The 23,954-nt window shown below is 37.6% G+C and overlaps 1 protein-coding gene across 1 annotated transcript in view; it reads left to right on the top strand.

Moving 5' to 3' along the window:
* Positions 1 to 23,954, top strand: part of LOC149551491 (ubiquitin-like-specific protease 1D) — a 180,226-nt gene that overhangs the window by 50,573 nt on the left and 105,699 nt on the right. Inside the window, exons 5-7 of the mRNA XM_089786986.1 lie at positions 2,382 to 2,461; positions 2,636 to 2,668; positions 2,815 to 2,910. Of these exons, the coding sequence (XP_089643112.1) occupies positions 2,382 to 2,461; positions 2,636 to 2,668; positions 2,815 to 2,910 (209 nt within the window). The remainder of the gene's footprint in view (positions 1 to 2,381; positions 2,462 to 2,635; positions 2,669 to 2,814; positions 2,911 to 23,954) is intronic.

Here is a 23,954-nt window from a genome sequence, read left to right as displayed (position 1 = left end):
TATAAATCCCTCCACAATGATAAACTCCCTTGTCGTAGTGATATGATACAACTTGTTCATATGCTTCCATAATAATGATTAGCCTTCTCCTTTAGTCCTTGAGCAGTTTAGCAAGGATAATCTCTGCAACGAGTATTATTCAAGCCTTTAAACTGAAGCACATTCTGATGATAACAATAAACACCAATGGTCCTGTTGTAATCTATTAACCGGTGGTCATGACCATTCTTTGTCTCGATATAATTCTTTACACCCAAATCACATGACATGGGGGAAAAACTATTTGTGGAAGTTTTGCAATATGAACCAATAACTGCATGCTTACTGGGTGTGTAGCTTAGTTGGATACAAGAGCTCTGTACCTGTAGCTCATGCAATCCACGACAGACACATCTCATTGCATCGTCAACTGACATAGATACTCCTGTTTGTGATAGACTCACCAGAGGAGTCTTCTTTCTGGGTATCACTAGTGGCAGGGATATAAAGTCATTGTTTCAGTTAGCAGCCATATGTTTTCTAGATATCCAATTCAAAGTCAACCTGGTGGAAGCAGCACAACAATCCCAGTCACATCACTCTCTAGTCCATACAACACAAGTTTTATACAAATTATTCTATCCTTTGAACCCGGCTCCTTTTTCTTTGCATCGATTGATTATTTTTCTCTAGAACGGTTCAAGACAGAACTGTTTTTAATTTGTAAAATGAATTTTGTATTGCAATTCCCTTACCGCAGTCCTGCAATCACGAGTCTGTTAATATTTTATCTTCTTCTTGACTGTGAGCTTTGCATTTGAAAATGCTTCCTCTTCAATTTCATCAAACTTTGGTAGTAATATTAGACTACAAAAATCTCCTGGCGCTGGTCATACACAGCCCACTATAGCAAGTTAGTATTGAATCTTGCCCTGTGGTGATGTTCAGAATATAACTTCCCATAGAACTTGCACTCCAAGTATCGAGAAATTTTTATTTTCTTTCTCAAATCTTCACAACAGATACATTCCAAATATTTTTTAAGAATAATATTCAGTGCAAGAGTATTTTTTTTTCTCCAGAAACCAAACAGGTTGGCAGGATTTTCGGCTCTGATACCACTGCAATTTCCTCATCCAAATTTATCGCAAAAACTATTTGCAGAACACAACGGATAGCTCATGCAAATAAAACCAGCAATATAAGCCCACAAATGAACTAGTAGATACTCATTAAAATATGCAGTTTAAAACAAATCCAGATTTGCTATTTTATTATAATAACCAGCAATACAAGAACATGACCAGTAAAGCCCCATATAAATTCTTCAGAATACGTTATTGCATCATACAACAGCAATACAATAACACACACCGAATATCCAATCTTAGAAACAGTCATACAGTCAAATTGGAAAGCTCAAAGAACCTGTAAGCACAATGGTGAATCCCATCTCGAATCCACTCCAAGTTGAACCAGGTTTGCATCCAGTCAACCGAGAAGAGCCTGAAGGTTTTTGTCCTCAAGTCCTGGTAAACTGAAAGTCAAAGCTTCCCCTTTTCTCAAAGAGAAATCTGAAACCAACTCCTAAAATCCAAGCATATCCAAATGAATGAAGCTTACCCTTACCTAATGCTCAAGTTGCGACCCTTTAACTCCCTTCGCTTTATCTTTTCATCTTCTTTTCCTTTTGTCACATTATGACCTCCTTTTTAATAATTAAATGACTTCAAATAATCTGCCTTAAGCTTCATTTAACTCTCTTTAAAATATGTGTTGCATTTGACTTGAATTTTTCTAATGTCGCAAATTTGGGACATTACAAGCTACAGTGCAGATTGCTAGTAAACTGATGAATCTCAAGGAAATCATGCAAAAAAGTGTGTACAGTAAAAAGCATATAACATAAACATTTGAATTTAAAGGGCTGGACTTAATCCTCTGCACCAAATGATAAATCCCCTTGATCTGTTTAAAGAGATAGAAATTGTTCACGATTATGATACACTAAGCTTGTAAAGTTGAACTTAAGCTCTACTGGAAAATGTTTAGCAAGAAGCATTCTGACCATTGTTAATCTTTGATGGTAGTCGTGCATCTGAATGCTTTTAGTCTTGCACTTTGAATAATGCTGGCAAGAGGTAATCGATAACCTGAAAAGATCAATAGTTTGATAGTGCAAGATGAATGCTTGCAGTAGCTTTGTTGGATTTAAATGAAGATTTTCATTTAATGTAGTCAAAGAGGTAAGCTGATATTAGTTAGTTTTAAAGCTGTAAATTATCCACAACATTTGACATTGAGTAAAAGTATTTGTAAACAGAAGAAAGTCACACAAATTTGTAAGACCAGAGAAGTTTTTAGCTTCTTTATTATTAAACAAGTTTTCTGCCAATGCACAGGACACTAAATTAATAGATTTGGATGATGAAGATGACAAACAACCAAAGCAATTATACATTGATCGGATTTCTGAAAGATGGTAAATTGAGTAACTAGACATGATCTTATATTTTGATTAGTTTCTTGAGCTTGGTTAAGTTAGTTGTTTATCTTTTACTTGATATATCAATTATGCTCCATTTATCATTAAAATTTTTTTTCCGTCATGTTTCTCTTTTTAAAATTATTTTTTGTTCATTTTGTAATGGTTCAGGATGAAGGATATGAAACTTTATTATCCTGCAAGGTATGCTTTCTAACTTACATTACTCAAAATAATGTGCTGCCCTTGATCTTTCCATATTTTCCCTTGAATTTTTGGTATCACACATCTTTATTTTTTTTCCTTATTTTGATTAATTCTTTATCTTGCATGGCTTGCCTAATCTACAGGGATGACCCAGATTCTGTGGAAATCTGTTACATTGACATGAAATGCCTGGAGCCCTTCTCATATTTGTCTTCACCAATTATGAATTTTTACATCAGGTTAGAAAAGTGACATTTCTGTCATTCTAGAAGATGTTGCTAGTTTTGGATATTTTGTGGTTTGAATTTTTGTTAAAATTTAGTAAAATGCTTTTCGGAATTTTTAGTTTGAGATCGCAATGATAATTTCTATTGGGAAAGAAAATCTTACTGGATTTCTTCAAATCCTCACACTTTAAGACAGTTGATATGGTTCAGCCTCTAAGCAGTTAACGTCAATGTCTTGCATCTTCATCCTTATTCAACATTTATGTTGATAGTGTTGGTAGTCTTAAGAGTTTTCTGGTCGTAACACTAGTTCCAGAAGAAAAGGAAGAGAGAAGAGGGACAATAAGGTCAACTCTCAAAACAATACTTTGAATCTGACCCCACCAAATGCATGCATACCTCATCAACAATTATGTTTTCCCTATTCACTGTAATTTCTTACTCACCATAGGTATGTTATATAGTACAAGCTTGGGCATAGAAAGCTTTGGTAACTGTTTTAAGGACTTCTATTGGGATTAAACTAAACAAATGTCTTGAATCTATCCTCAAAATCGATTAACTACGGTATTATAATTCAAAAAGCTAAAACAATTTAAAAGAATCCAACCCTACTTAACCCAAAAAATGACTTTCAAGTCTATTGGTGTGCACTGTGAATCAAATGCTTATCTAGTTTTCCACCTAGGTCCTACTCATACTAGTTATGTAAATTTACCTAGGGTGCGCATAATACTTTTCACTTTATGTCCCAAGTTATAAGATTAATTCAGATGTCATAACATTTTGTAATCCCGTGTTTCACCTTGGTCTATAAGAACCAAGAAGTTGAATATCTTGTTCACCTTGGTTCTCATTAATCAACATCATTGTATATTTTCATCCTTTGATAGGATAGACTTATTCTCTTATATTTAATCTCTTGTCTTTTCATTGGAGCTCCTAGATCTTGGGCAGCTAGATCTTGATCTAAATATTGCATTGTATAGAGCATTCTATACCAACTGTTACTAATAAAATGCGAAGATGTGTTCTGCTTTCATTCCTTAATCACTCAAAACCCATTTTCTACACATTGCTTAGAGTCGGTACCTTTTTGAGTGTTCATCTATTGTAAAGGTGTTATTCCTATGACTAAAGGAATGTTAGATAGCTTCTTTGGAAATCAAAGTACTCACATCAAGGAAAATAATCTTTCAAGATAATAATATTTATTATTATCTTTCAATTGTTTTTCATTATTTAACAAGGAATGATAACCTTTCGTTACATTATTGTTTTTACCTAGTTTTTTGCAAGTAATGGTAACATGGGTTGCATCATTTTATTTTTTGATTTTAGAACATAGATTATAGCTTTGCTGATATGTAAACATGATTGAGCAGCTTGATGTAGTTGAGGGTTATGTTTGGTATTATAAATTAATAACAATTGCCAAAACTAGTGTAGGATCTCGTACTGTCAAGTGAAAGTGCACTTGTGTGTGAGTGCCAACCAAGTAATGAGAATTTTCGGTTGACCGAGAGTGGGTTGTTAAGGGGCAGTGGGTTGGTAAGGGGCAAACTCTGGCTTATATCAAAGAGCAAGAGGAAACCATCAGCAACTGAAAACGATAGATTGAAATCTCATTCTTTGGCCAAAAAACAATTATGCATGACATTTTAGATTGAGGGAGAACACTTATTGGTGCAATGTGTTATTACGTTAACATTAGAGAGTTCATTTCAATGTCATGAGATCACCATCCCAGCAAGAATAATATGCAATTAATGAGGTATCCACATGACATAGATATTGGCCATGAAAAGACATGCACCACCGGCCGTTGGTTAATACAAATGGAATGTGCTCCAATGTGGCAAATGTTATTCAAGGTAGTTGATTGATTGTTTTGTTTTTGATTTTAATTTAAGTTTGCTAACACATATTAATCTATGTTAATTAATATTTATTTTAGTTCTTATATCATCTACTTTTCAAATGCGTTTTACTGTTTTTAACAGTGTGAGGCTGCTGGCACTCAACTTGTCTTAGACAATCATCTTGAAATGACCAAGGTGTGAGAAGCATTGAATGCCATGGCTATTGACAATCTATCAAATGTATGCAGCTAGGCTAATATAGAGAGGGCATAAGAGGTCAAGCATTTCTCTCATATGATAATTGGTGGGGTTGTGTAGAATCTTTGTTGAGCTTAACATGATTATGATTGTGGTAACTGATATGGATCAACAATGTTTGGGTGAGATATAAGACGCCATTGATTCCATGACAAAAAAGTAAATGGGCATTATAGCGGCTAGGAGAAAGACCCCATAAACATTTTTTAAACACGTAAATAAATCATAGTTGAATAGTGTAACAAGATGACACCCTCTACCATCTCCTACCATTTGCTTTGATCCTTGAGTATCATAGCACAAAGACACTTTCTTTGCCCAAGAGGGCTTGAACCTAAGTGTAGGATGTGCACTGTGCTCGTGTGTGTCAGATTCGGATGCACTTTGGCTCGGATGTGCACAAGGTGCACACCACAGCTTGTGGTTGTGTTTTGGATGTGCAGCCCCACATTTGGGCACATCCACAAGTTGTGGTGCAAACCCTTGCACAACCAGGTGCATCTGCACACTAGTAAAATAAATTGACCTCCAAAACACATAAAAAACGTATTTTTCCCTCAAAACCCTAAAATAGCTTTTATGAGGCCATTTGACCTAAAATAATATCATTTTGCTTGCTAATTTGCTCTCAACTCATTGTCTTCAATTTGACATTTCAAACGGTACATTTTTTTTTGAAGGGGTTTGTTTTTGTATCTTGATTTTGCACATTTATGCCTGCATTTATTAGTTTTTTTCTAATTTAAAATTATGTAACTTCTTATAATAGCAGAAAATCAGATTGCATTAGTGGATGTAGAGGGAAACCAAGGATTCAAAATTGATAAACGTGTAATATCCCTTGCAATTCTGATTTCTTAACCTTTTTGTCTAAATGCCAAACATGAATTGATACTCTTGCAAAACTCCAAGCAACCAACAATAAAGATGCAGCAGAGGTCAGAAATGGAAGGACCCCATGCATCTTGATGAGTGCCATTCCTCAAGCTCCTAGTATCCCTGGGGCAGTGTTCCTCAACAACCCCCACAATGAAATCAGAGATGGCAATATGAGACTTAAGTGGTCAGATGGCCCCATGCCCTAGACGCCATTTCCTAAGACAGCATGGGTTAAAGAGTGGTTTAGTATCTGGTCTTTATGTCCTTTTGAATTACTTAGATTGGCCCAATGCTATTTATGGTAGATCTGAACAGTCCATAGATCACGGTTATGTACTCTGTCTTGGTAAAGTTGTGGTGGTCATGATACTTTGATAATCTCTGATGTTTTAGACTTTTAGTCTATATCGAATAGAATTTTTTTTCCCAATCAACTTGAAGTTGTAAGGGACCATGCATTGAATGAATTTTATATGTATGTATATGTGTGTGTGTGTGTGTATTTAATCAATTTCAACCAAATGGGAGCCAATTCAAATTGATTTATTCAAGGAGTCATCAATATTGAATATCAGTTACAAATCTTGTGTTCATTAAAAAAACAAGATGAGAGATTCTAGCTCCTTATGAGCAAGAGCAATTGGGAGACTCTGAGAAAGCCACAAAGATGTCCCTCCTAGGATTTGAACCAAGGTCTTTACAGTGAGAATACATTACTTCAATGTAAAGATCTTGTGCTATACCAGAGTGGAAATGACCGTACGGACGTTGGGTGTAAGATTAGAAGGATGGCTGTACAGGTATTGAAGTCACCATACGGTGAAGAGGAGTGTGAGGCCGTACAGAAAGTGGGGGTGGGGTCAATGTACGGTAGTGCAGGGAAGTTTGCCGTACGGTGTCTTGGGTGACTATACGGTGAACAGGTTGTGAGTACGGTGAAGGGGGGAAATTGTCCGTACATTAAGACACCCGTATGGTGATGTTTGTACAGTATAGAAGATGTTCGTTAGGAAGGTGTGGAGTTCGTATGGGATGGCAGAGATGGAAACATGGAGCCGTACGTTCGAAGGTGAGGCGTAAACTATCAATGTAATTTGCAGGTGGAGGGAGGGGAAAGTGCACCATCAGCTATTACAATTAATCAATGAAGAATAATAATGTAATGACCATACCAATATGAATGAACATCCACCAGATCGATACAAATTGCAATCAATGAGAGCACTCCAAATTGTTGGATACAAAACAGATGAACATCAGCGGAATAGGGTGAGGGTTTATTCCCACAGAAACCGAGCGAGCCAAATAGGGAAGGTCTTTCACTTCCGAAATGGCGAGCAATGCCGAACTCTAGTAGGAATCCACAGTACAGAAAATATAATTCCAAAAGCATACCTATCGACTACTACGAGCCATGCTTAAATACCCATCGGGAAAAGCTTTTCGAGGGTGTACAAAGATTAGCCGACGGCGACACAAACTACTATGACAAAAATTAAATTTGGGTCCGAGTTAAATTAAAACAATCGGCCTGTTACACAAAATAATTAATTACATTTATTTTTTCGTCAAGGACATCACAATCCTCCTGCCCCGAAATTTGCTTGTCCTCAAGCAAATGCAGTGTCCGATGCTGTAGGATGTGTTCGCCCTCCCACGTTGCATTGTCTAGTGGTAGATGTCGCCTACGTACCAAATATTCTCTCACAGTTCGGTTACGTAAGAGCTTTTTACGCACTTCGAGAATCTCAACAGGTTCCAGGATGAGTTTCCCTTCCTCATTGAGTGGTGGAAGATCTGTAGTGACGGTGATGTTTTGCTCGATAGCCTTCTTTAGATAGGAAACATGGAAGACATTATGAATGCGGCTACCTTCAGGAAGCTCCAGTTCGTACGCTACCTCACCAATGCGCTGGATCACGCGGGAAGGGCCATAAAATCGGGGCTTCAGTTTCTCCTTCCCTGTTCCCTTCAATGATGACTGTCGATAAGGTTGTAACCGGAGATAGACTAGATCCCCCACTTTGAAACTCCTCTCTAATCGATGTCTGTCGACATATACCTTCTGTCGGTTTTGTGCTTGTTGCAGGTTTTCTTTCAAGCTCCTCAAAATGTCCTATCCTTCCTGAAGCCAATCCTTGGCCCTTGGAGTGCGGTTGTCACCCAGCACTGTATCGATGAAGGAGAGTGGTTCATGCTCGTATAGAGCCTTGAACGATGTCATCCCGATTAACATGTGATAAGTGGTATTGTAGCAGTACTCCCCGAGGTGGATCCATTTCACCCATGCGCGTTGTTGTGCCGAGACGTAGTTCCGTAGATAACGTCCAAGCCATTTGTTCACAATTTCAGTTTGGTCATTTGTCTGTGGGTAGTAACTTGTGCTCGGTGATAGTTCAGTTCCTGCCATTCGAAAGAGTTCTGTCCAGAAGATACTGACGAAGCGTCCATCCCGGTCATTGACGATGTTTCGGGGTAATTCGTGTAGGCGAAAGACTTCTCTGAAAAATAGATCGGCGACCTGTGCAGCTTGAAGGTCTGAGGGGATGGCGAAGAAGTGAGCGTACTTTGTCAATTTGTCAACTACCACAAAGATGCAATCCCTTCCGTTCACCTGGGGAAGACCTGTTATTAAATCCATTAATATACTTTCCACTTATGTTCGGGAATCGGCAAAGGCTGTAGCAGTCTGGCAGGAAGAGCATGTTCGGATTTGTTCTGTTGACAAATAGTACATTCTCTGACATGCTGCAACACGTCCCCTTTCAATCTCTTCCATGAGAACCTTTTCCGCATACTTCTGTAAGTCTTCAGGAAGCCAGGATGACCAGCCAGGGGGGAGTTGTGCATATGCTTTAGGATCTTTTGCTTAAGCTTGGATTCTGGCACTAGGTAGATCCGATCCTTATAATAGATGATATCATTCACCACCTTATAACGATCATCATGGATGTGACCATCCATTATCTCACAGGCAAAAGTATTTTTGCAATATTCCACCAGCAGCTATGCCCTCCAGTTAGCTGAGATCTGCTCTAGTGAGCAGATGGTGGGTTTTCGAGACAGGGCATCTGCAACAACATTGTTTTTTCCCTTTACATATTCAATGTCAAAATCAAAAGATTGAACCTTGCTTACCTATTTTGTTGCCGTTCGTTCAAGTCCCTCTGCTCCAGGAAATATCTCAGGCTGTTGTGATTTGTACGGACAACAAACTTGGCACCAGCCAGGTACTGTCGGAACTTGGTCAGTGCGTGAACAATGGCCAACATTTCTTTATCATAAATGGAATATAGGCGCTCGGCTAGTGTAAGCTTCCTGCTTTTATAGGCGATGGGGTGTTTGTCCTGTATCAAAACCGCTCCAATACCTTCGCCTGATGCGTCGCATTCCAAAATGAATGGTTGGGTGAAGTCAGGCAGTGCCAACATCGGACAAGTGCTCATGGCCTCTTTTAGCTTATCGAATGTGAGTTGTGCTTCTTCATTCCATTGGAAAGCCCCTTTCTTTGTCAAATCTGTTAAAGGCGCATTGAGCTGAGAAAAACCCTTGACAAATCTCCTGTAGTAGCTGCACAATTCGAAGAACCCTCGCAGATCCATGAGTGATTTCGGGGGAGGCCAATCGAGGATAGCCTGGATCTTCTCCTGATGCACTTGAACCCCATATTGACTGACAACATACCCCAAGTACAATATCTCCGTCATTCTGAACTCACATTTGGATTGTTTGGCGAACAGGGACTGTTCTTCCATGATACTTAGAACCTCGTTCAAATGTTTGAGGTGCTCCTCCCACGTCCTGCTATAAATGAGAAGATCATCAAAGAACACCAACAAATACTTACGCAACTGCTTGTTAAAGATGCGGTTCATGCATGACTAGAATGTAGCAGGTGCGTTGGTCAGATCGAACGGCATGACCAGGAACTCATAGTGTCCGTAATGGCAACGAAAGGCCGTTTTCTTCACATCCTCTTCCCTCATTCGGATCTGATGGTATCCGGAACGGAGATCTATTTTGAGAAATAGACCGCACCATGTAGTTCATCCAGCAGTTCATCTATCCTTGGAATGGGGTACTTGTTCTTTATTGTCCTCTTGTTCAGTGCACGATAGTCCACACACATATGCAACGTTCTGTCCTTCTTCTTGACCAACACCACTGATGATGCAAACGGGCTAGAATTGGGACGGATCCATCCCTTATCAAGTAACTCCTGGATCGTCCGTTCGATTTCATCTTTGAACTTCTTCAGGTGGCGGTACGGTGTGGTTATAACAGGTTTCGCTCCTAGTTCCAACTCTATTGTATGTTCAAATCCTCGATGCGGCGATATGCCAGGAGGAATATCCATGCAAACCCTTTCATGCTTACTTAAAACATCCTGAAGCTCTTTATTATGTGGAGGTGTTCGGTGCCCCTTAATAGGTTCCGCTGAGATGAAACATTGTGCAGCCCACGCAACATCATCATGCCGTAGGATTGCCTCCATCCGATGCGCAGACACTTCCTTCGGTCCTTCATTTGCCATCCCTTGGAGGACCACCTTCCCGTCAGCCACGAAAGTGAAGTCCATTCGCTTGAAACTCTGAGTGTATTCATTAAGCGTCTCCATCCACTGTATGCCGAGGATGACCTGCATGTTGGCCAGATCCACTATGAATAAGTCCTCTGTCACTGTGTAATTTGCCATCGTGATGCTCAGCTGAGGAATTAGGTGCGTGCAAGGCAGGAAAGTCCCTCCGACAACTTTGACTTGAAAGCCCACGTGTGCTTCCGTAGGAAGATTTCTTCACAGTACTAAAGATGAATTTATGAAATTCAATGTAGCTCCGCTATCCAGCATCACTGTGACCCTTTGTCCCTGAAGGGTACCTCGCACACGGAAAACTGTGCACCTCGGACTGCGAGCCAAGGCAATGGATCCTTCACGTTTGATTAAAGCGGCAATCCTCTCCGTATGGTTGAAGTTGGCCATGTCAATGTCACCGCTAGGTTGGATGTCTTCCACTGGCGTTTCCTCTCGATCTTGCTCATCTTCTTCATCGGACATCACTTCGATGTAATGAATTTTCCCTTTCTCGAGGCATCGGTGGCCAGGTTCCCAAGGCCCCTTGCAATTAAAACATAACTTCTTTCTTCAGAGTTCTTGTCGGGATGCTTCATCCAGTGATGGCTTCTTGGGCGGAGGTTTGTCCCTCGGGAATGTCGGTAGTTTCGGATGTGAATGAATCCGAGAGGATGAGGATGATGCTGACGATGACGCCATGCTTTGTGCCTTATTGATTGCTTCCATCAAGGTTGATGGGTTGAATCCTTTCACCCAACCTTTCAGTGGTTCTGCCAGTCCATCCATAAAGAGAACGACCCGCCTTCGTTCAGAGATGTCTGTCACCAACACAGAAAGTCTTTGAAACTCCGCAATGAACTGATCTACTGATCCTGTTTGCCTCAGTTGTGTCGGATCTTTGAAATTGAGCTCGGGGTCTTTTCCATCAAATCGTTCAATTAGTCTCTCTGTGAACACAGCATAAGTCTTTATTTGATCATGCCCAAGAGTGATAGTGCCGTGGTGCCACCATTTGTGCGCAACGCCCTCCAAGTGTAACGCGAAAAATTTGATCGCTTCTTCTTTGGGCATAGGATTTAGTTGGAAGTAGGTGTCGGCTTTCATTACCCATGCCTGCGCTGAAATGGAGCCTGAACCTTCAAATGGAGACAGGTTCACCTTACTCAATTTTCTCCTTAGGTCATCGTTAAAAAATCCTCCTTTGTTTCCACCTCTTGCGTATCTCATTCTTAGATCTGCGTAATCCTTGTAGGAGATGTCTTCTTCAAGATTTGCATTCCGCCAATACTTCCGTATTTCCGCGAAGGTTGGAAGTCTCTCTTCATGATATGTCTCAGTCCGTGGTGGGAAAGTCGGCATGGATGGTCAAGAGTGTGCAGTGTGAGGGTGTGATCTGCCTGCCACCGAATCTGTGCTATGTCCATTCGGTTCTCCAAAATTTTTGTTTTCCGCCAACTTTTTGAGAGTTTCTTCCATAAGCCGCTGAGTATCAGTGATTTGTGCTTGGTTTCGCGCAAGATCCCTCAGAAGTGCAATGAGTTCGGCACTTGTCGGTTCTCGTTCCCGTTCTTGTTCTTCAGCCATTCGATCAACAGAATGTGTCCTTCTTCTCTTTCGGCTATAAACTCACATTCATCGATCACAGGTTGGCAAGATCGATTGCTCTGATACCACTATAAAGATCCCGTGCTATACTAGAGTGGAAATGACCGTACAGATGTTGGGTGTAAGATTAGAAGGATGGCTGTACGGGTATTGAAGTCATTGTACGGTGAAGAGGAGTGTGAGGCCGTACGAAAAGTGGGGGTGGGGTCAACGTACGGTAGTGCAGGGAAGTTTTCCGTACGGTGAATTTGGAAGACCGTATGGTATCTTGGGTGACTGTACGGTGAACAGGTTTTGAGTACGGTGAAGGGGGGAAATTGTCCGTACACTAAGACACCCGTATGGTGATGTCTGTATAGTGTAGAAGATGTTCGTCAGGAAGGTGTGGAGTCCGTACGGGATGGCAGAGATGGAAATATGGAGCCGTACGTTCGGAGGTGAGGCGTAAACTATCAATGTAATTTGCAGGTGGAGGGAGGGGAAAGTGCACCATCAGCTATTAAAATTAATCAATGAAGAATAATAATGTAATGTCCATACCAATATGAATGAACATCCACCAGATCGATACGAATTGCAATCAGTGAGAGCACTCCAAATTGTCGGATACAAAACAAATGAACATCGACGGAATAGGGTGAGGGTTTATTCCCACCGAAACCGAGCAAGCCAAATAGGGAAGGTCTTTCACTTCCGAAATGGCGAGCAATGCCGAACTCCAACAGGAATCCATGGTACAGAAAATATAATTCCAAAAGCATACCTATAGACTACTACGAGCTATGCTTAAATACCCATCGGGAAAAGCTTTCTGAGGGTGTACAAAGATTAGCCGATGGCGACACAAACTACTATGACAAAAATTAAATTTGGGTCCGAGTTAAATTAAAACAATCGGCCCGTTACACAAAATAATTAATTACATTTATTTTTTCGTCGGGGACATCACATTCGACCATGTTAAACCCCTTGGACTGGAGTCATCATATTTAAATGATTAACATTGATTTTAGACAAGGAAAATAATAATTTTTAAATGATGCTGATTATTGTTGGTTCCAAATCAATTTGAATAGGAGAGATGAGATTTCAATTTGCAGTACCCAATTGTAGCTTGTAATTGGAAATTAAAATAGGAAGCTAGGATTTAAATAAAATCGATTGGAATAGTTCTGAGAAGAAAATTGAATTGTAGATTTGATTTCATATCCATTAGTTTCCTCTCATTTCAAGAGATAAATTAAAAAATAGCAAGTCTGTGATGATTTTCTAAGTCTTACTAACTTGATATGTTGAAATTATCATTTAAAATTTCACGATTATTTACAAATGGTGGTTTGCCTTGTAGGTTAAGGAATGATGCAGTGTGACTTTTATATGATGGAGCTGTGATTTTACTAAAAAAGGGGGCAATTTTAATTGATAAATTAAAATTTATTTTTTCCATCTCTAACTGAGTTGGTCTAGGTTGCTGGTCACACCTTTTGGGGTTTTATTGGCCATATAGAAAGCAAGTCAAAGAGCCTCATCTCAGACTCAAACCCCATTGGTGAAAAATAGAAGAAACCACCAAGTACAATTTCAAGAAAAAGACAATACAAGTCAAAATCGCCCAAGTACTAGTCCAAATCCAAAATTGTAGCATAAACTAAAATTGTAGTTGCCCATGAGTAGACAATGTCTGCCATGCTAATTACAAGTCAAATTTAATCAAAGGAATGGACTTCATATGAGCAAATTGCATTTGTGGGAGATATTGCAAACATTTAAAATCAGACTTGAAGCAACAAAGAGATTTTGGTGAATCCAAGGCATACCACTCAGAAATTATCAAAGAAAAATTTGAATTGAAGGGACTGAAAAAATAAATTTGTGCTAAAAGTTGAAATCTGAACATATTGAAAGCATCCCAAGGGGTTCGAACATTCCCAGATCTGAGATTCGAACTCAGAGTATGACTGTTGTTGAGTTAAATCTCCAAGTCTGTAAGAAATAATGAAGATGAAATAAAGAAAAACAAATCAATCCAAGAGAGTTTTGCTATGTAACTAGTTACCATAAACTCCAAGCTTTAGAAGAGCTTTCCAAGATCAACACAAGAGAGGAGACATGATTTTGAAGGGAAAAAAACAAGAAAAATCGCCAAGTGAATTATATGAATGAGGCAAATGCCTAAATAGTGTGTGTGTGTGTGTGTGTGTGAGAGAGTGAGAGAGAGAGAGAGAGAGAGAGAGAGAGAGAGAGAGAGAGAGTGAGCCACAAGCTCATTACAAATGCCTAAAGAATGAGAGAGAAAATGAGAGAGAAATGGAGCCATAAGCTCATTACAAGCACTACATAGTGAGAGTGTGGTATATAGAATGAGAGAGGAGCATCTCTTATATAGAGATGAGAGGAGGAGTTAATTAGTAACTCCTTAGTGAATGAATGCCACATTCATAAGTGTGTGCATAACAAGTGTGATAATCCTCTTAAGGAGGAATAAACTATTTTCCTTAATAAAGGAATTACAAAAATGAGTTGTCCTCACACATGGACAAGAGGACAAGCAACATGTAGGGATCCTTGGAATTTCTGAAACTAAATACATCCAAGGAAAGATTAACAATACTAACAAAGTCTATGGTCAAGGCGTTCATCTTGTTTATCATCTATATGTTGATCCTAAGTATGTGAAAAGATGAGGTTATTTTCATGTGCATTTCTCTGATATTAATATAATTGTTCATCCCCAGTTCAACAATGACATTGGTGTTGAATAGTTTGCTTCACTCTTGGACAACGGATATAGGATTTGAGACCAAGCAATAGCTGCACAACTTAGAGGGGTCCTAGATCTTGAAAGGAGTCATGGAAAATCAATTGTTTCTAAATTTTACAATTTCCTCATATGATTAATTCATCTCTTCTACTATTTGTTTATTCATAGGTATAAACTTGTAGCTTGAGTCCATTTATACCACTTTGATTACTAAATGCACTCTTTCCACCCGCAAATTCACCTTTAGGAGTCTTGTATCTAGAAATTATTAGACTATGGTAAGCACATGGATTCCACTAGATTTCATGTTGGTTTCCTTGTCACATAAATACTTATCCAAGATAATAGGGGGGTTTGATTCTATGTTGTAGACACTCCATTACATAATGTGTTATCCTTAACCCCTAAGGTTTATTGGAGAAAGTTGTCTATAGCTGACTTGGTTACATACCCTCATTCACTCATCTTAGAAAAACCTATAAATAATGAGTCTTCTAGTAGTTTTATAGTAAGAGCTAATCAATGGCTAGAAATTCTGTCAATTGTCCAAGCACACTCAATAAGTTGTATAGTTATTACAATCTTGTAGAAGCCTCCACTTCTTGTTCTATGTCATGCCCCCCCTTCTTGAAATAGTATTAATTAATAAACAAAAATAATCAAATTAATAATATAAAGAGTAAATATATATTAGTTAAATTAAATAGAAAAAGTCAGAAGGCTTGAGTGAAAAAGTTGTGTTTCCCTCAAATGAGAGGAATGAAATGGAGAGACAACAACATCATTTGGGGATTAAAGGGAAAGAGTAATATAGGGTGGAGCATACGAATTAAGGTGGTATGAAGGAAAGGAAAGGAACGAAATTAGTGAAGTGACTTTGACTACTTGTAAGGATTGTGACTCTTTGAAAGGGTTGTCATTATGAAGGTTGTGACTCTTCGAAAGGGTTATGATTATGAAGGGTTGTGACTCTTTGAAAGATGGTCAACTATGAATTGTAATGTCCCCTCCTTTCACATGCTGCAAATTTAGATTTCATAATCTTTCATTCCATAAACACTTTTTTTTATATCCAATTTTCTTGTATGTCTCTCCTCCCTTCTATTTTTTTCTTATCTCTTTGCTTTCCAGAAGTCATGTCTTTTGGAATATTTTATCTAAATAGTAGATTATGATTTTTTAAAATCTAAGTTACTGATTTGGGTTTAGGGATGGATTCAGGTTCAAGTTCGAGTTTGTGGGTTTGGAATAAAAAATTGCCCATTTAGGTTCGTGGATGGGTTTGGGAGTGTATATATATTTATATATGCATTATATATACATAAAAAAAAGAAAAATGTGCATAATTGCAAAACTTAGTCATTTCATAGTATGAATATATGTTGCTTGGTCATTGATCAATGCCAAATGTCAAAGATATACATTAAATACAGCTCATTAAACTATGTTCATGATTGTAAAGAAAATCATATGTTGAATTACTAAATTGCAAAATGAAATTTCAAAACATAGTGTAGTTCATCAAATAATAAAGTTTGAAACATAATGATAAATGGCAAGTGTTTAATAGTTTATCAATGATCATTGTATCAAATGCCCTTCAAGGGTCAAATGGGTCATCAAACAATGAGGGATCAATGGCTTCATCCCTGGCTGCAACTATATATAGATCCTCATCATTGGAACAAACAATCTCTACAATTTCTCTTAAAACTTGCAAAATGGGCACACCAAAACTAGAGAACGAATGAGAGATTAGATGAATGAAATGTATTTTATTAGGTTCCTTTTAGGGTTACATAATTTTTTTATAATAAAAGCATTATTTTAAGTTGTTTTATTTCATTTTTTGGAACTTACTGCTGTGGGCCCTCTAGGTTCGCCTAGGTTCATGCCAGCAAGGACCCGGATGAACCCATAGTCCGAAATCTAGACCATGTACGGACCCGCAACGAACTTGAACGTGAATCGGGACCCACGCGAACCCAGATCCAAATCCAGGCTGGAGGGTGCAAATCTGACTTTTTTTGTGTTATTTACTTATTTACTTATTATTTATATTTATTTTGATGGTTTATTGATTATTGATTATATTCATTCATCAATATATAATTGTTTACTCTTCAAATGATATATTTGAACTATTACTTTAATCATTATATAAATTATATATATTATAGTATTACATTATTATTATTGTGTCTTACTATTATTATGTATTAATTTTTCATTTAATTATACATCTTATTCTAGTGATGGGATATTACAACCCTCCCCTCTCAAATTTGCTTGTCCTCAAGCAATTTATAACTTGACTTCGTTCTCTTTCCTGCATTTCTGTTAAACACTTGCAAATAACACATGTTAGTATATGATGGCCAATGCAAGAATATATGATTGAAGACATAGAGCATACACAAAGTAGATGCATTATTGCATGAAGACACAAAGCAAACTTGAGGTAGACACATCAATGCATGAAGACACAAAGCAAACACATTAATGCATGAAGACACGATGTAGACACAAAGTATACATGTTAAAACTTTATTAGATTCATTTTTACATATTGAAATAAGAGAAGGTTAAGGAATTTTTTTCCCAACTTTGACTGTAAATACCACACTCCGTTTTCATGTCTGAAAATCAAAAGTTCTTGAATATGTGTCTTTTAGCAACTTTCCTTTAGCTAGTACTACCATAGGGTGCCCTATTAGTTCTCCCCTCATTGCAAACTTTTTCTCACGTGCCTACTTCCGTAGTAGATGGTAGATTTACTTCTGCTCGAGTTTGGATAGATCTACTTGGGGTTCCTTCAAGTCTTTATCCATATTGGGATTCTCTTGCCCAAAAGTGAGCGATTTACTCCTCCTACTGTGCACACTCACTACCCGCTTGACACTTGTTTAATTCTATTGTGGATGGTAGATTTAATGCTGCTTGAGATTGAACACGATCTACATGGGGTTCCCATATTAGGATTCTCTTGCCCCAACGTGAGCGATGTACTCCCCTTGTGCACACTCCCTACACACTTGGTATGTGCTTGGATTTGTAGTGGATGGTAGATTTACTGCTGCTTAAGTTTGGACACATATATGTGGGTTTCCCATATTGGAATTCTATTTCCCCAACGTGAGCGATTTACTCCTCCCCTTTGCACAGTCCCTACCCACTTGGTACGTGCTTAGTTTTGTAGTGGATTGTAGATTTACTGCTGCTCGAGTTTGGACAATCTACATGGGGTTCCCAAATTAGGATTCTCTTTCTCCAACATTATCAATTTACTCATCCCCCTATACACACTCCTTGCATGAGATCACATCATATACTAATTTGGTCCCTTGGCTCGATTACGTTCTTCCTAACTCAAATGGACTTCAATGTCTATTAATTAAACTTGCATTAAATCTTTTACCTTTCATTGGACACTTTGCCTATTAGCGTCATCCCTCTTTGTTCTCAAGTCTTTATGGGCCCACTTTGGTGCCAGGTGCAACGGTCTTGTTTGATGGGTGGGATTAGAAGTACATCCACTTACCTTCTTTCATTTTTTCTTTTTGTATGTTTTATTCCTAAAGCGTCCACTGATGCTAGGGGCTGTTAGAGTGACTCCTCTATGTATTTACTTCTTTGTGATTTACTTTTTCCCAACTTACCATGTAATATGGGTCGAGTGCCTTGCGTGGATATAATTGTACCATCCTCCCTTTTTGTTTCTCCATTGATGAGCATTATTGCTCATATAATTCCCATTCATGAGTAACGAGATAGCCTCTTCAGTGATTTTTCATCCAAGAACGGTTATTATCTTCTGTGATTACATATCTTCCTTTGAGATTTTTCAGCTTGTGAACTGTTATATAACTCTTAAAAGTTGATGTTCAATCAATGAATTCCATGTGTTCTATCTCTGCTGATGACAAATCTACCAATTCTATGTATTGCCACTGAATAAACTGGTAAAAATATTCTCCCTACTTTAAAAGGTACATCATCCATAACCATTACCATCAATTTATAGAAGGCACGACATTAATGAAACTTGCACGAAATCAAGGAAAGCCAATTTCACAATATAATTGTTGGCGATGGCTAAGAAATAGTACATTGATAGCTTATGTATCGTCTTGTATATCATTGGTATGTGTGATTCTATTAATCTTCACCATGTTAATTATTGGTTCATTTATTAATCATTTCTTTCATTTTCCGTGTATTCATTCTAATACAGAGCCATGGTGGTTGTTGATGCTAAAAATAATCTCAAACTTCCAAATTGATAGATAATATCAGATGTTGAGTGTGTTGGAAAGTTTCCAACGCTAAACATTATGTCTAATATCAAATACTAAACGTGCCATTGTCAATTGTTATAACTATATCCGCCGATTGCTCTACCAAACCAATGACTCAATAGTATCGCGTTGGTCTTTATATATAATTTGAATGCTTCCCGAGCTAGGTGTATGTATATTATTGCATATGTTGGTTAATTTTATTTTTCTTTGTTCATCCCTCTATTCAATAAATAAGTTTGAGTCCACTACACAAGAATTTATCATATTTATCTAATACTGGTATAGCTCATTGTCTGTGATCTGCTGATTGATCCTGGTACTCTGATGATTGTACAGGTTTTAGTGTTGATTGGATTATTAATCAGACTGTGTAGTAGACAATAGATATTTCTACATACTCATACTGCATTTTCCATATCAATCGTGGATATGCTACAATGCAATTTCTCAAGTTCTTGAATTTTATCACGCGGTGAGATAAGCTCCCTTCTGTTAAGGTTGTAGCTTTGGTCGGATTGATTCGATCTGAGATACATTATTGTTATTGGTAAATCATCATTTCCTATATATACTTATTCATGTTAAATAATGTATTATATTATTGTATATATATATATATATATTGTTATACATATTATTATTTTTGTTAACATATTATTATTAATTAAATGATGATTAAACCATAGAGACTGCTCTCATATTTATATGAGATTCAAATCTGCATTTGGAATACACCAATACCATGGCAGTGTTATTACATTTGCAGAAACGATCCTTTAAACCTCAATATGGTATCAGAGTAACAGGCTGTAGATGAAATAAAATTAGAGGTAGCATCAGTATTCCAGGTGCAAGTTTGATTGTCCCAGTAGTCATGAGGAAGCTTGTAAATAAGAAAAAATCAGTTATTGACATTACGGAAGGAACACGATACACAATCAACATATTGTCGCTGAATGGAAATTACAGAAAATACAGTCCTTGCACATGCCATTCTTACCACTTAATCCCCTTATTATTATAGCGTGTGCAGACTCCTAAGCAATCTTTTTTTTCCTATTTGCCAACAAGCCGTTGAATTTTATATGGAAGATTATTATCATTGTGAACTAGGATTTCTGATGTAATCATGAGGAGTGCAGACGTCCGGAAGTGAAGTTGTATCATAGGTATCCTTGATTCTTCATGGTGGGCAAATATGGGGTTACAGGCGGAACCAATGAAATATTGTTGATTGCACACTTTGCGTAACTTTTGATTTTGTTCTGCATGTTCAAAAGAACGAGTTGCAAGTTGAACTGAAGTGGCGGAGCTTCTTCATATCCTTTCAGAGAAAAGAATTACTTGTCTGGAGCAAGAATAAATCTCTCTGGGATCAAACTATGGAAGACAATGTTAAAAAAGATTTTCTTTTTCTTTATATCTGAAATTGTCCATGCTTGACATCATCAAAGACAATCATCATCAAAAGTTGTATCCCTGTACCAAGATTTGAAGGCACACTAGAACTTCCGGCTTGATCAACAAAAAGCTACATAATCAAATAAATCAATCAGCGGTACTATATATAACAAGCAGTGCTATAAACATAAGGGAGGAAATAATAAAAACAAAGTAGTTACCATTTTTGACTTGGCATAGCAAGGAGAAAAGGAAATGTGAAGAGGCAATTTTAGAACCACCTCAGAGGATTGGAAGTCTATGGCAATAAAGATTGGAAACAATAATATGAAGCAAATGAATTCGATAATGACAATGAATTAAGAGAAGTTTCTAAAAATCATTTGGATGAAGCAGTACAACAAGCAAAAGCATGTCGTAAGGGCCATAGTGACATTAAAATTGATGCTTTAACAAGCCTAAACCATCGTGTATGTGCATTGGTAAGTGATGTGATTAGGGAGAAAATGGCCTATGAAGCGGACCCACAAAACAAAGCGGATAACTTTGCATATCAGCCCAATCTGTTTTACATTATTATACACTCATCGGTGTTAGAGTTTGTCACATTGGTCGAGGAATCGGGCCCAACCGCTATGGAAGCTGAGAGAATACAAAAGCAAAGGGCAACCATAATTTGGACGAAGCAAATGATTTGATGTGGGAATGTTGGGACCACTGATATGAAAGAGAGATCCTACCATCCAAATAACATCATACAACGATGTCAAATGGGAGGATTTCATTGACAAATTGTATCATATCAATTTATGGATTGGAGGACCGACTAAGAGACACAAAGTAAACACCAAGAGGAAAGATAAATAAATTTTAACACTTATGTCAACATACAGTATGCACCATAGTAGAATATTAATATTTACCACTTGATTAGAATGATAGATTGACGATAATTTATCAACTGTAGTTAGTCCATGGAATTATATATTTACCCCTCAAATATAGTTCACTGGCCTTTGTAAAGCAATGATAGGGGAGGAGAATAGTTGTGAGAAAACAATAAATAGGTGTAATACCGCAGAACAGTGATTGGCTATATCTCAATTTTTTGTGGGAAGACATTGATGTGGAACATGAATTATCATTGGGAAGCATGAATCACAAGTTACATAAGGACTGTAGTAGGTTGGCTTGTATATAAAGAATGGTTAAGTCCCAACATCAAAATTATCGATCAATCAGATCCTTTTATATACTTTCTGAACTATAGTGTAGTCAATACATTGTTGAGAAGATAAGCAATAAGGACACCTATCATTTATGGCAATAAAAGTTGGTGCATATATAATTGTCTGTAGACAAAGCATTTATTTCAAATACTTAAATCAGTGAAACTTCATAACAAATAAGCATGTCTCTTAGTCCCAATATGGGACATTATTGTACATTAATTATAAACAAATTTAGAACAATGATAATTTAAGAGGTGAAAATAGTGTGAAAATCAAATTACAATGATTTAATATATGTCCATTATGAAATCTGAAGAGATGACTTATAAAGGAGCCATTAGTATATACAAGGCATCGAGAAGACCTTGGTCTATGATATACTTGGAACTCCTTCAAGTATTAATGGAGAATACAAGTGTAAACATTTGAGGGTTCAGACTTGATAGAGCATTAGGTACTACTTGCATCTACATGATTGAACAATTCTAGGATGGTCATCTTTCATGCTTCACAAATATTCCACATCAATTGAGAACAAAAGTGTAGCTTCAAACTTAAGAGGAAGAATTATAGCACAAGTTTTGCATGACATAGGTACAAATACATTGACCTGCAGAGGAACTTACCACATGATTTAATTACTCATACACGGGTCCTTAAGAGATACATCAAGCTTGTCCCCAAACTATTTGAGATCTACCCTCAATTTTTTTAAAGCAAGGCCACACATACAATGAAGGGTGGCACTACCAAGTGGTACTTCGAACAAGGAGTACTTGGATTGCTTGGACAAAGAAGCAGATTGCATTAGGAAGGACGTGAATGAGCATCTTGAGGGATAATCTATTGCAAAGAGGAAAAAGATGAACATAAAGTTGTTTAAAAATATAACAGTGGGAATTTTACATTGTGGGGGGAAATAATAACAAATGTTTCATTCCCACTTGAACTATCTTTAGAAGAGATGTTCCACTCACAAATATCTATAGAACCTCATGTACAGATAAGTATTTATTATTCTTAAGTATTACATTTATCTACTCATTATAGTTTCTCTGTCATTTGCAGTTTTATATATACTATGCATTATTTTTCCTTGATCTTTTCCTTTGTATCTGAACTTGATCTTGTCCGAAAAGAAGAATGGCACATTAGGCAGCTTATGACAGTAGCTTCAAAGAAGTTGTGAGCAGACTGGACAAAGAAAGGCTTGTGAAGAAAATATCTTTGATGATTGAGATTATGAGTATCCTTCTACATTAAGAGGGAGTATGACACTTCTTCCAAGGCAATGCAGGAGTTTAGAAGATTGATACTCAGAGGGAGTCTAGAAATACATGTGTGATTGCATGATTTTGATGGCCATACTCTTGTGTGCATCATGAGTAAGTATTGACTTATCACTAGAAAGTTAGAAGATCGATATCATATTCAGAGTGAGTCCGACAAGCATCCTTGGGGGAAGAGAGCCTCTAAGGGAGTAACTTTTGGACCTGACTTCCCAAGATTATCGTTCAGAGGGAGAATTTTGAGGTGCAGTCCTTTGTGAATGATATCTTCTCTATGAGGGAGAAGTTCTAAGTGAAATTCCTTGTAATGCAATCTTCTCTGTGAGAGAGAAGTAGATTTGAAAGTCCTGGTTCCACCCTCTGTCTTGGTTCATGGTGGTTACTATTTTGCATATGTGGATTATGTCATGAAAGGTGACGATCTTATCAATAGCTTGACTTGTTATCATGACATACTACATTAAGTTGCTGTCCCGGAGTGCCGGTAGTCATGATAACGAACGTATCATGATTAGACTTCATTTGTTGTCCCAAAGTGCTGGAGATCATGATACTTGTCATGATAGAGACCATGACATTGTGATTTCTTGTTATTTGATCCACTATGTTAAGTTGCTGTCCCGGAGTGCCGGAAATCAGACAACTCTTATCCTACTAGGATATAACATATTCTTTTGGTAGGCATCAAGGGTTCTTTTGATGCCAGTGCACATACCAAAAGAATATAAGTAGGATGAATATCATATCATTGATATTTCTTGTTGAATCATACTTTGGATGCTATTGAAAGATAACATCTAAGTTGATGGATATATGTTGATATCCATAAATGCTTGAGAGCATACCGTGTTCTACAAATCCTCCCTAGCTAAGAGGGAGTGTTAAGGTTGTAGCT

The sequence above is a fragment of the Cupressus sempervirens genome, chromosome 6 (assembly GCF_028749045.1).
Source record: "Cupressus sempervirens isolate cs-2001-9-10 chromosome 6, ASM2874904v1, whole genome shotgun sequence".
Lineage (NCBI taxonomy): Eukaryota > Viridiplantae > Streptophyta > Pinopsida > Cupressales > Cupressaceae > Cupressus > Cupressus sempervirens.
The sequence above is the reverse complement of the archived record's forward strand: the minus strand, read 5'-3'. Positions and strand labels throughout refer to the sequence as shown.